General features: G+C 26.4%; 1 protein-coding gene across 2 annotated transcripts; it reads right to left on the bottom strand.

Annotated features, from left to right (window-relative positions):
- Positions 1-276: 276 nt before the first annotated feature.
- LOC127276838 (uncharacterized) lies at positions 277-14500 on the bottom strand. 2 transcript variants are annotated; one of them, XM_051297512.1, is made up of 6 exons: positions 14186-14500; positions 9471-9610; positions 7478-7826; positions 7224-7411; positions 4268-4481; positions 277-1411 (listed from the first exon to the last, which is right to left on the bottom strand). In XM_051297512.1, exons 1-6 carry the CDS (start codon positions 14343-14345, stop codon positions 1233-1235), a joined length of 1230 nt encoding a protein of 409 aa, XP_051153469.1. In that variant the 5' UTR covers positions 14346-14500; the 3' UTR covers positions 277-1232. The 2 variants fall into 2 exon arrangements, with proteins under 2 accessions (XP_051153469.1, XP_051153468.1); XM_051297511.1 differs by having other exon boundaries at positions 7224-7826.
- Positions 14501-14576: the final 76 nt, after the last annotated feature.

The following is a 14576-nucleotide window of genomic DNA, read 5'->3' on the forward strand; positions in this document are numbered from 1 at the left end:
TTTCCTATACAAAATCGTATACGTAATTGGAACAGGAATTTTAATAGGAAAATACATAGGAATTTACTTATGTAATTTTTATGAAGAGGCTTCAATTTTCCCATGTCAATTCCCCACATCAATTTCCCACATGGAATCCTATTTAAATTCCTTTTGAAAATACTATATAAAACCCTCGTTTGACCCTGCCCTTCAAAAATTTTCCTATATGATTTCCTTCAAGAAAAACGCATATTAAACCCCTAAAATGGACTCTAAAAAAGATATAAATACGCATTTTCAGTTTTTTATTTATCAATTTTATTACAAATTTTATTTTCAGAAATACAGATTTAGGTAACAAGTTAGCATTTTGTCCTTCTGATTACTCACGAAGAAAAGAAATTATAAAATTTTTGTTTTTTAGGACACTGCAGTTTGCGCGCATATTTTATAGATATCTCAAGTATTTAAAACAATGTCATTAACATTTATGTTCGCGTGTAACAAAATTTCATATTTTTGGTTTTTAATTGAAAAAAAATGTCTTTTCAATACCAATTTTTTTAATAAAAAGTACGGACATTGTTTCCACTTTAACTCCAATACTTTTAAAATTTAAAGTTTTTTCTACTTAAAGAAACGGATTTCTCGTTATTTATACAATTCTGTCTTACGTAAAACTAACACAGTCAATGTTTATTACGAAACAAATTATGTATCACTCTTTTAGAACGAAACAAAAATATTTATAATCCCAATGTTACGCTTAAATATATTAACAATGGAACTTTAATTAAACACAAGTAACATAACATCTCCAGTTGCGAACAAGAAAACAATATCTAATAGACCTATTGATATGTACGATTAATTCAAAATGTGGACGTCAACGTTGAAATAACGCCAAACAAATTATCATCGTCTTCGAAGCAAACAAAAATATAATTTTTATACTAGTGATACTAGTTTCTAATCTTAATGTTACTGTTAAAAATATTAGCAATTAAACATTTCGAGAATAGTAACACATCTTAAATTAAAAATATATAAACACAAAAGAATATTTAATAGACCCAGTTGGTCTCAACGGACAATATCACAAATTCGTTGAGACGAACATCATATCACATTCAGGATTTACCTTTAATCACATGAAACATACTTATTAACTTTTCAGTAATAAATAAACGGTACTAAAACTTGGGTTCACCAAGTTAAATGTATTTAAAAGTTAAATGTATTCAAAAAAACTAATCGGATTCTTCGGATGAAGTTGATGAGGTTGATGAGGAATTTTCTCCTCCTCCTCCTTTTCGTCTGTTTAAATCATTAACTTTTTGCGTAAGTTTCTGTCGGACTTCTTTTATTTTTTCCCTTAGGGCTTTCTTTCCCTTAATTCCCTGCTTCTTTAGTCTGTCTCGATAAACTTCTGAAATTCAAAATTTATTTTCATTGCAAGAATATATATTTAAAATTTTAATAATTAAGGGGACTTTCTGGTTTAAAATTGACAAAAACCACACTTTTTTAAAAACTTTTATTGTAAGAAAATTTATTAAAGTTATTCAGAAAATTCTTTTTGAAAATTGTTACATATCACGTGGAGAAAATTAAACAAAAATGTTTGAGTATATTTAGTTCAATTTCGCAACTGTAGGTGGCGTTTTCCAAAAGATTTTTTTTTTGCTGTACTGGATTCCGGAAAACTTGTAACTCATAAATTAAGAATTCAAAAGGGAATCTCATCATAAGAGTTTATTCTAGACAATAAACCTTTAAAATGTAATATTTCTACTTCTTTTTTTTATACGTGGGTAAATTGCCACAAAAACACAGCCGTCTTGTGATTTGAGAAAAATGTGCATAAAAAATTTAAAGAGAACTTTTTAAAAAATCGTTCTTTAGGTTTATTGTCTGGAATAAACTTTTATGAAGAGACTCTCATTTGATTTTTTAATTCCTGGGTTACAAGTTGTCCGAAATCCAGTGCATCAAAAAAGTACATTTTGGAAAACACTACCTACAGCTGCAAAATTGTACTAAATATTCTCAAAATTTTTTTTAACTTTCTCCACGTTATATGTAACAAAGTCCAAAAAGAATTTTTGCATTAACTTTAATACATTTCTTACAATAAAAGTTTTTAAAACGTGTGGTTTTTTGTCAATTCTAAACCAAAAAGTCCCCTTAAAATTGTATATATTGAAGTTTCAAATATTTTAATGCCTATATGTATAGGTATTAATGTTTATTATTAAAAATGACGTTGATCTAAATATTTTGTTCAGTATAGGTTACGACTTTTAGCGTTTTTACCAAGCAGTTGAGGTTCGGTCGGAGTTTAAACCCTGTGCCTTAAACGACACGATACATTAAGAGGTTTGTCTCATACAAACGACCTTTTTTAAAAAATCTTTTCTTCCCAATTAAATTTTATTTTAAACTTTCGTATGTCTTTGTACATCAAAGAAAACATCGTAAATTATAGTAAAAAAATTTGTTATCAATATTCTAAGTTCCCAGTCAAAAAAGTTCTATAGAATTTGAGTAGAATCATACTTATAGAAATTCACTAGTGATTCTATAGAGTTTTTACATGAATTTTATAGAATATTCTATAGAATTTCTCTAGAATCACTCTACAGAATTTCTACATAGATTCTAAAGAATTGTCAAGTAAATCTTCAATATTAAATATTATGGACTTTATTAAATAATTTATAGTTTATAGTAACTTATAATTTTGATAGACACTGAAAAAGCTTACATTTTTATATTTTGACAAACGATTAAACTAGCAGTTTGTAAAATAAATTCTTATCATCTGTTTCAACTATTATTACAAACTTCATGTATATTTTCATATATCGGAAATTAACATTAAACGAAGGAAAATATTGAATAAAATAATTATGAATAAAAAAATTGTATGTAAAAAAATTATCACTTCAAACAAGTAAAAATCATTAATAAACCCTATTTAACCAGGCGAGCTACAAGAAATTCCTTTCTAAAATTTTTAATCAGTTGAAATCACGATTTCTTTATTTTTAATAATCTGTAATTGGGATAAAATAACTTTTCAAAATGTTGATGTATAAACACATGCGAAAGTTTAAAATAAAACTTAATAGAAAAAGAAAGTATTTTTAAAAAAGATTGTAAGAGATAGACCACTTAAATTTTAGTTTTGTTAGCGATTTTTTTCTTAATATGAAAAATTAATTGGGAAGGGTGGGGCATGGATAGTTAAGAGGCAAGGATAGTTAGTGACTCTAAAGCAAAAACGTCTCGGTAAAAAAACGGGCCATTTATCAAGTACACTCGTCTTAATGGAGGTTCCAGAATAGGTGCAAAAGCCAAGTACAAGTGCAAGTACAAATGCAAATCCCATGAGTGCAAAAGAGATAGGTAGTCTATTTATCTCTCTTGCACTCATGGGACTTGCATTTAGACTTGTACTTGCACTTGGCTTTTGCACCTATTCTGGAACCGCCTTAACACCAAAAGACGAGAGTAAAAATTTGAGCTTGCAGGGACACCATTTGTAGCTACGTGTAAATTTGTGTTAAATCTCAGTTTTGTTAAAATATTTTCACATTATTCAACTTATTTTTTCGGATACAATTTATTATATATATATTTGGTTGCGTAAATGTTTTCTCGTGTGAAATTTTGTGCTGCAAATACGAATAGCATATTCGTTAAAAAAAAAAATTTTTTTGTACTAAAAATTTGTGATAATTCGAAAAAAGAGCTCATGGGGCAAGAATAGTTAGTGCCTTGTTACAATACTAATGACAAGGTAATGTCTGGCTAACACCGTTTTTTAATTGTAAACGAAATGCTAATGGCTTTATATATACCGGGATTTAATAGTTTAATTGTTTTTCAAAAAATTCACAAAAAACAGGTTTGATAAATTTTGTATTAAACATGATTCCATTTAAGTAGAACAATAATTTTTATTGTTAAGTTATGACAAACATAATTTGATACCTTGAAATAATGAGAAATCAAATTTAATAATTTTTTTTTATCATTCTCAGTAAAAACAAAAACAAATTTTTATCATTATTATTATGTCGAAGGCATTGCAAACTACAGCAAAGCAATATGTAGGAAAATTGTAGATAAATAAGCAGGCTTTCAAACGATACTATTCTTCTTCCGATGCCAGTTGAAATTTCACGGCTAGATCAAAAAATGTCTTACCTAACTATCCTTGCCCAATCCTCCCCTACTCCAAAATCTTATTGTCCCTTTTTAGAAAAGATATACTTACTTTCCAATACTTTCAGTTTTTTAGGAGTGAAAACTGTCCTGGTCTGGCCATCTATACGAGGTCGTGCCTTTTTATTATCTAAACATTTATCTATTAAATCATTTGGCCACAGAATTTCTGCAAAGTCAATAATCCACAACGAATTTTTTCGTCGTGAATTTAAAGTCTCCCAATCGTCTAAATTCATAAAGATATTGCCACCTCCAAGAAAAATCTAAAACAAGAAATACGAATAACTTAAAAAGATCATTTTTAAAGTTTTTAACGATATTGGAAAACTAACGATTAATTTCTCACTTCGTTATCAATAGTGTTAACAATTGCATACGCAATGTTTACATTTATAAAATTAAATATTAAATATGTATTGGAAACAATTAAAGCAGGGCTGTAATGATTTAAGGTATTACTCGCGCGACTAGTAATATTCAAAAGTTTGTGCCTGATACTATCCTTGTGAAACGAATATAGATGCGAATTGCAAAGAAAACTTTTGCGCAGGTACAGTTTTACACTATATTTGAACTTGAAAAAATCTCAATACAGAAAAGCGAGCGTGGCAACGTCGCAAGTCCTGAACACATATTTATTTCAAATTTCGCGCCTAAACTAGCCGACGAGCTGTACACTTTAACAAGCGCCGTTATCACGTTTACGCATTCGTCTCTCAAAGTCAGCAAATGTTTTAATAATTTTTCATCTTTTACGTTAAATATTTATCAAACGAAACGATAAAAAATTGTCATTTTTTAAATACACGTTCATTTTTGTACAATAAATATTGTGTTATTTTTTTTTAAATCTGTCGAGAAATATTTATGCAAACAATAAAAATCTGTAATCAGTACATGGTTTTCGTATCTTGTACATGTAAAAAGTATAAACTTTAAATTAACTTTTTGAGACTTAGAGACGGTCAATTTTATTTAAATTAATCTTGTTTTGTAGATAAATATCTAAAGAATAATCAAGTGCAGTTTAAAAAATATCTGCCAAAAAAAATCTACGCGAGTAATACCTTAAGTCAACTTGATTTAAATCAAGAAGTCGTTTACATTTAAATTATGATTTTAAAGAAAATTATCATTTTTCTTTCAAAGAATGTAATTGAATAGTGGAAAACAAACAATTATCTACAACTTCACTTAATTGAATTTTCAAAAACTGCATTGTTTTGCAAATATGATTATTGCTTTAAAAAAATTTCACAAAACTTTAAGAAAATTTTGCATAATTTCTTAAACAAATAATCATATTTCGCAAAACAATGCATTTTTTGAAAATTCGATTGGGTGAAGTTGTAAATAATTTATTTATATAAAAACTAAGCTATAGTAAACAAAAATTGCATCAGTTTTAAATACTTATATAATAGCGACTTGAGAAAGAAGTTTGATTACTTAAAAATATTTATAAATGAATAATTTTTGTATTACAAATTTTTTTCTTCAAAAAATGACATTTTTTCTTCAAAAGAATATAATGTAGAAAAACATTTTAATTATTTAAAGGACAATCTTATTTTTTTCTGAATGCCTTTTTTTAACAAGAGAAATACTTTAAAGTAAAAACTATTATCATTATTAAAGTAAAAACGATATTAAAAAAATAAAATTGAAATTAATTTATACCTTTATTTTATAACGATTGAATTATTTTAATCGGGGTGCGTTAAAATTTAAGCAGGGTTACCACTAATATTTAATTTTGTTTTTCTCTGATTTCCAGAAGAAATTTTGAATTTTTACCTTTCCCAAATGAAAACATTTTAAGAGGTTTGCGATTTTAAAAAATAAGACAATAATTGATGCTCCGGATCTTAAAAGGGAACGCGCTCAAATTTGTAAAACATCTCCAGACCGCTTGTGGTACAATTATAAATCTTTCACAATTGTTTTTTAACTATAAATAAACAATTGTTAAAATTTGTTTGTGAAAGATTTCAACATTTTACCACAGGCGGCCTGGAGATGTCTTACGATCCAGAGCCTCAATTTTTGAAAGTAAAAATTTGAATTAAAATTTTCAAATAACATAATTTTCATTGCATTTTTAAAAACTTAATATTCTTCCACTACTTTTGACAAAATTCCTTGACTTATCAATTTAAAATCTCTTGAAATTCAAGAAATTCAAGAAATTCAATTATTTTTAACAATATAAGCTTCAAATCTTCCTAAATTCAATTATTTAAAAAAATTTTATCTAAAACTTCCTGATAATCAATTATTTCTAAAAAAGCTTAACTTCAGCTCTTCCAGAATTCAATTATTTAAAACATTTGTCATTTAAAAATTCTCTAATATTCAATAAGTGTGAAAAATTTGTAAAAAGTTTTCAACAGATTAAATGTACAAAAATTTTAAGTTCAATTCTACTGAAATTCAATTATATAGGTAAATAAAAAATTAATTCAGATATGGAATATTTGTATTGTAAATTGATTAAAATTTAAATTACTTGAATTTTTATCTTTCAAAATTTTGATAAATTAAATTTAGATTATGAATTAAATTTTGTATCAGTGAATGGTTTCCTGATTAAAAAGTAAAAGTGATTAGCATTTGGAAAAATAAAATTTTTATTTGACTGATATTCGGAATAATTTAATTTCAAATTAATTAACATTTGGAATAATTGAATGGATTTTTATTTTTATTTGATTTAATTAAAGTTTCATTTGACTAATAATTAATCGGAATAATTGAATTATTAACTGATTAAAATTTAAAATTTTACACGGTTCCTACCAAAATTTGATTTTGTTCTTCCTGACTTTTCCCTGACTTACAGACCCTTTAAAATTTTTATTAATAAAAATGATATTATTTGATATTTTTATTATTAATTTCTTCGTTTTTAATATTTATTAAAAACAACAAACCACTTGAAAATAAACATTTAAAAATTTTTTAATTTAAATAAGAAAATTAGACCTATTTAATAAGTATAATACCCTATTGTTTAATATGTCATATCTTCGTAGCCGATGAAGTGATCTTCCTCCTCCCGATGTGGATGGTGCATTTAGTTGGTTTTCATCCACGTGCATCTCACGTGCACCATCGCTTTGATGTACCTGAATATCACTATTTTCTTGCAGATCCTCATGACGTACACCATCCACCTGACAGCCCCCTTCACCTACACCATTGTGTTGATCTACATGAATGTCTTTGTCACTTTCACCAAAGTTATCTATTTGAATACCTTCGTCATGTAAACTCTCGCCTTGAAAGTCCTGTTCAATTACATGATCGTTTCTGTCGCCTTGAGGGTCCTCATGATTTATACCACCTTCTTGAATATCACCACAATTTTCTCGAAGATCCTCGTGATCCACACCATCTAGTTGCAAATCTCCGCCATCTTGTTGATCTGCTTGAATGCCCTCGTCACGTAAACTATTCTCTTGAAAGACCTCTTCATTATCATCGAGATTTTTATTTCCTTCTTCATCGGATAGATTCAGTACTTCCATTTCAATATTCTTCTTTTGTACTCTTTTTTCCAAAATTTTTTTATTTTGAATTTTCTTAGCGAGAGCAATCTGCGATTTCTATATTTTAAGTAGAAAGAAATAAATGTACACCCAGAAAAAAGATTTCTTTGATTCAAAGAAATCAATTTTTTGCCAAATTTTTCTTTGATCCAAAGAAAATTTCTTTGTTTCAAATTATCTTTGTTTTGAAAAAAATTATCTCCGTTTCAAAGAAATTTTTTATTAAATTCAAAGAAATATTTCTTTGACCCTATATAACAATGCATTTTTTTCGTTCAAAGAAAATTTCTTTGAAACAAATAAGTTTTTTTTGTTTCAAAGAAAATTTTATTTTGAATGAAAGAAAACAGGTTAAAGAAATTGATTTCTTTGAATCAAAGAAATCTTTTTTCTGGGTGTAATATAAATAATATATAAAGTGCCATTCCACGAGAAATTTACTACTTTTCGGAGTAACCTCACCAATTTAAATGACACTTGTTAGACCTGTATTTCTCATTGCATGAATAGCATTTATGCCAATAGTATAAACATTATTGATTGAAAGGCGTTATGAAAACGGTGAAATATGATATAAATTGTATACAATGATTTTTATACTTTTGGCGGAAATGCTATTTTAATCGTATATTTTTCTAACTGTTCAATTATTTTCACTTTTGACATATTTAATTAATTAACAAAGTTATTTATACGAAATAACCTTACTTTCACCGAAGAACACGAAATTAAACGGCTGAAAGTTTGAAATATTCCTTGTGTGCACTCTTTCACATCTAAAAGAAAATAACTTTTCTGGCATATAAACTCGCCCGTGATTTTCGAAATTGAGGCATCCAATCAAATAACCGGTCGCGCACTCAGGTCGACCGCTCTGAAGTCAGTCATCTTACGAAATAAAAATGAAATTCAAAATTTTGGTTTTTAAAATATACTACTTTATAGAAAATGAAAAGGCTCATCTTTTTTCCTTTGACTTTTTTTGTAGAACAAAGGAGTAGAGCGGCTGACTCGAGCGCGCGACCGATTATTCTATTGGGTGTCTCAATTGTTGCTCAATTTTTAGGTATTTTGAATCCTCTAAATCAACTATTATGACTGCTTTTGAGATTCAATTATTGAGAGTCAGTAATATGAACATGATTCGTGTGATTCGTGCACGAAATATTATAAATATAACTTCACTTTTCCGAGTTATGTTGGTATCACTAACACACAATAATTAAAAGTCAAAAGCAACCAAAACAGTTGATTTTGAGGATTCAAAATACCGTAAAAAACGAACAGTAATTTCCAGAACCACGGCCGAGTTTATATGTTAAAAAAGTTATTTGCTTTTAGATGTGAAGGAGTGCAACGTAAGGAATATTTCGAACTTTTAGCCGATCAATTTCGTGGTCTTCAGCAAAAGTAAGTTTATTTTATTTAAATAACTTTGTTAATTAACCAAATGTGACAAAAGTGATAACTTAATTAAAGCGTCTCATTTCTTCTAAATAGAATGAAAAAAACAACTTGATTATCTTTTTCGGTTTAAAAGATATGCCCATTTAAACAATTTTGAGCAATTGTTGTATCCTTTAAATAAACAAATGTTTTTACTTGAAAAGTTAACCTTCTGGATCCTTGTGTGAACAAATATTAGTCTACCAATTCATTTAAATTGGTGAGGTATATTTTATTATGTATACATTTACACACCTGTAACTTTAAATTTTGAGCCAGTTGAGAAGGCCGACTCTCTTCTTCCTGGCTTTGCAATAATTTTTGTGAAGGCAATCGTAGGCGTTTGTTATTGCTTTCATATTCTTTAATTTGTCGTTGGATGTCCTCCTCACTTTCTATAAAAAGTCAATAATTAACCTAACAATATTATACTTACGCGAAAAATGAAAACCAACTAGGCAAAGTAAATTTATTGTAAAAATGATGTTTCTTGTCTAGTGGGAAGTAAATGAACATACATTATTCAATCTTTTCTACAATAAAAAATTTTTTTTATTTAAATTAATAGAATTGATTTTATGTTAATTAATTAATATTTGGAATAATTGGATTATTAACTGAATAAAATGTAGAATAATTTGCACGGTTGCTAAAACAATTTGATTTTGTTTTTTCTGACTTTTTCCTCATTTACAGACGGAATTTTGTCTTTTCCTCTTTCCCAAATGCAAAAGTTTAAAGAGATTTCAAATTTAAAAAAAATTGAACCAGTTTTTTTACAGTAAAAATTGGAATTAAAATTTTCAAAAAACAGCATTTTTGTAGCATTTCTAGAAAATTTATATTTTTAAAGTAGTTTTGACAAAATTCCCTGACTTTTTTCTGATTTTCCTGACCCGTGGCCACCCTGATTTAAAACTAAAAAGAAGACATCATTTTTAGAAGAAGGTTTCTAATTTTTTTTATTTTTTGAAATATCCTCAAAAAAGGTAAAAAAAAAGAAGTGTCTAATTAGAAGAAAATTGTCTAATTAGGTTAAAAATGAAAAATAAGACTTAAGGGGAATGACATTATTACCCTTGAGTGATAAAGTGTACTTTATCATATTATTACCCTAGGGTAATAAAGGGCACTTTATTTACCGCTGGGCTATAAGGAGGAACTTTGGATTCGCCTATACAGGTACGTAAAGTGACCATAATACGCCTGTGTTGCATTAAAAAAATTATTTTTTACAATTTTAGAGATTTTATTTCTTAAAGAAAGTGCAATTGTTTAAAATTTATACGATTCATTGTTTAGAACCATGAAGAAAGCATAAAAAATTTGTCGATGAAAAATAATAAAAATTGTGTAAGAAAATGAATTTCAAAAGAATCATTGGTGAAATTTAGACCAATCAAATTTTACGTTGTTTAGGATTATTAAATTTTTTGACGTTTTTTAGAACCTAACATCATATTCTATTATGAAAGACTGAAGAAAGTGATTTTTGATCATTACAATTTATTTTTATTTTTTAGAAATTAAAACATTTGTTCTCTTGAATTACAAAATCCCCCTTTTTAAATTAGAATCATACTTTCTACGCTATTTTTAATTACTTTAGCCGATGAAGCTTTTATTTGTACATATTTTTGTAACAATATGTTAATTAACCTCTTTAAAAAATTCAAGAAAATATTTATTTAAAAATGGCCTAAGATAATTTTTTTTATTTTAGACATTAGGAAGCATTCCAGAAATGAAAACAAAAAACATCGAGGTGTAAGCTCTTCAAAGTTGAACTTAAATGAGCCCAAATTATATTATTTTGATTTGCCTTTGCCAGTTTTCCAGAAAGCGTAGCAACTCTGTTAAAACTCTTCGTCGAATTAATTACTTCCAATAATTTTAATAAATTTCATCGAAAATTCAATTAAAGAACTCAAATTGACTTTACGGTACAAAAAAGTAGCTTTAGATTAGTCGGTACTACATATATCACATAAAATAGTTAAAATAGTCGATTTTTTAATTTTCTTTAAAATTATTTAGTTAATAAATTCTTATGAAATATTATAAAGCGTCTTCTATATATTATTAACTAACATTATTTATTTAGAATGTTTTATAATAGAACTAAGAAAAATTTTCCCTAATTTAAGATTATAAAAGAAAAAGATTTTCTTTTGCTGATTCATCTTTTATTTTTTCTATAGCAATCATCGCAGACATAACTCTAAGCCTTTGGGGAAGCCATAAACTCGTTTTTTTAGCTATTTTATATTAAAATAGGTATTTTTATTTTAAGTTTCTTTTTTCTTAAAAATTTTTTAAAATATGATTTATAGAAAATTTTCTAATTCAGACTTTCAATAAAATTTTTGAGTTAAATCGTCGAAATCGTCTACAACTTTTAAATTCACGTTTAAAAAATTTATTTAAAGTCAATTCCCAAAAAAATGACAAGTCAAATAATTAAAAAAAAATTTTAATTAAAAAAATTCTTAAAATATACACTCATAAAAATTGTAAATACAAAAAACAACAAAATACCAAAACTCATACATAAATTTTTAAAAATTGTGCAAAATAAAAATTTTTTAATTTCCTGCTTTATGATGTGTATAAAGATTCAAGAAAAAAATCAAGCATTTGTAATAAATAAAAATTAATTCGTCATTAAAAATAATTCATAGAAATATTTTTAAGAAATTTTATTTATATTTCAGACTTATACTGAGAAAATTTTTAAGTTCTTTAGATTAAAAAGAAAATTTTAAGAATGGATATAGGACATTTTTGCAATGTTGCTTTGAACAAATAATAATTAAATTTTAAATTGAAAATAAATTAAAGAATTTATAAATTACATGTACGACTCATATTTATACTAATCAATCAAATTAAAGACATCATTTTTTCCAAAATCAATTATTTGGAAAATAAATTACTGTAAAAATCAATTATTAATTTCAATTTCTTGTAAATTTTAAATCAATGTTTTTATAATTCAGTTTATTTTTAAAATGCAACTTTTTAGATTCAATTATTTTCAAAATTCTGTTTTTTTAAATTCTTTGATATATAAAAACTTTAATTCTATTTAAAAATTTTACAATTTGAAAATTAAATTACTATTAAAATTGAATCTTTTTTATAATTTCATTATTCTTGTTTTTAAATATCTTGTAACTTTAATTATTTTTATTACTTTATTTTGAAATGCAATGAAAAAATTCCGTTATCGCGATTTTGACAGCAAAATCAGTTTAAAATATTTTTCAACCAACGAATTTCTTAAAGCAATTGAAATTTTAATAGAATTCAAATTTATTGCTTATTTTAGTTTATAATAAACTAATAGTGTTAATTTTTTACTTTCTTTATTTGTTGAATTCAGAGAAAAATGCTAAAACTTTCAAAATTATGTTTCTACTTTGCAACATTAATATAATATAAAGCTTATGTTTAATTTATAATTTTTTAATTTACATTCAAAATAAAACATTTTTATTACCAATTTTTTGAACTATCAATTATTTTTTTATTTATGTAAAGTAAATTTATGAAAATTATTTCGAGATTTTCAATAAAGCAATAATATTGAGTGAAATAATTAAAATAATTTTTAAGTTAGAAAAAGTCTCAAGATTTTAACTCATAAAAATTTCAAAACAGAAGTTTCAACTCAAAAATAAATTTTCAAAAATTGTTTAAAACTAATTTTTTATGTTCTGCTTTATCATATAAAAATTCAATAAATAAATAAATCGATCAGTCATTTTTTATGCTATAAAAGACGAAATAAATTCCATTTTATACTAAAAAAAGTTTAAAAAGTCGCATTTTACTAAAAGTCGAAAAAACGTACAATCCGAGGCCTGCAATTATTAAAAAAACTACAATTAATAATTTTCTAAAACTTTATTATTGACAAAGATTTGTAGAGCAATCATTAGGCAATTCAAGATTTTTAAAATTTTACTAATTTTTAACACATCACAGCTCAATAAGTCCCGGGCCTACAGCTAATAAAAACATTTTTTTTGCAAAATTGAAGAGTGATACATTTATTCCAACACTTATAACATTTTAATCCCGTTGAATTTTGCAAGAAAAAGATTTTTTCTTTAATATTTAAGCCCGGGACTTTACTTCCATGAAGTCGGCGTCGACGCACAGCGTCGAAAATTTATTTTTCATGGAACCAAAAACAACGAATCATTTTATTAAAGTTTTATCGGTTTTTATTTAGTATACAGAGGTTTAAAAAGATGGAATAAAGTATTTCGTACAAAATTTGTTTGAATTTTGCAAGTTTTATTGAAATTTTATTGTTTTTTTTGGAATCGCGAAGGATAAAAATGGCTTTGTTCCCATGGGCTTAGAGGGTTAAAACTTCTTAGGGCGTTTTTTAGACTTAAAATCTTTAATAAAATGTTTCTTTTATTTTGGTCTCACGAAAAAGCGGACTTCATGGAGGTGGGACTTTTAGAGTCATGTGTTATATTCTATTTTTTACTAAAAATTTTCGTCAAATTGATCATTTTTAATGATTTTAATGTTATTTAAAAATTTTATTACTTAAAAAAATTTGAATTAAAAATTTTCTAAAATTTGACAGAAATACCATGGAAGTTTCATGGTAGTTAAAGTCTATAAGATACGGAATTTTTTCACAAATTTAATGAAAGTCTTAAGGATAATTTGTATAATTTTTACAGAACACGATTTAAAAAAAACGACCAACACATGTGACTTCTCAAATATGCCCCAAAAGTTCAATAGACATTGTCATTTTGTTTGGTATCGTTATTAAGATTTTAAATCCCTGTCGTCATTTTTTTCCCCTTTGACAGGAAATTGTTTGACCCCCGTCCCTTCTACTTTCCTAAGAAGGTTGCATCAGGCAGTTTTATTAATATGCCAATTTTAAATTGCAAGAAAAAAAATATAAATCTGATAAAATTAATGCAGCAACTTACCTCCAACAAAGTGGATATGTGAAATGCTCTTGCTCTCGAAATCATTCCTTTGAAGAAATATAGTATTACCGGAAGAATAGGTTTTGCCTGCAGGGACGCTAACAATTTCTTTGGCTTTATCTGACATCCACTGTACGTATAAATATGTAACAGCTCCCATTTTGACACTTAAATAAAAGTAAAATAAAAAATAGACGATGAAATAATATTTGAATCTCTGTAAACGACTAATTTGCCAATAAAATAACACCAGCAGGATGCATGCAGCACACAAAAGGGATAGCCGGCCGGTAAAGAGAGAGAGAGAGAGTGGGAGAGAGAGAGACGACTAAGAGTCTAAGCACAATAATCGCGAAATCCGCTTTTAAACCAGGGATGGGTCAATCGTCAT

This window comes from Leptopilina boulardi, unplaced genomic scaffold (assembly GCF_019393585.1).
Source record: "Leptopilina boulardi isolate dan_hultmark-lab unplaced genomic scaffold, ZJU_Lbou_2.1 LbouV2_154, whole genome shotgun sequence".
NCBI classification, from domain to species: Eukaryota; Metazoa; Arthropoda; class Insecta; order Hymenoptera; family Figitidae; genus Leptopilina; species Leptopilina boulardi.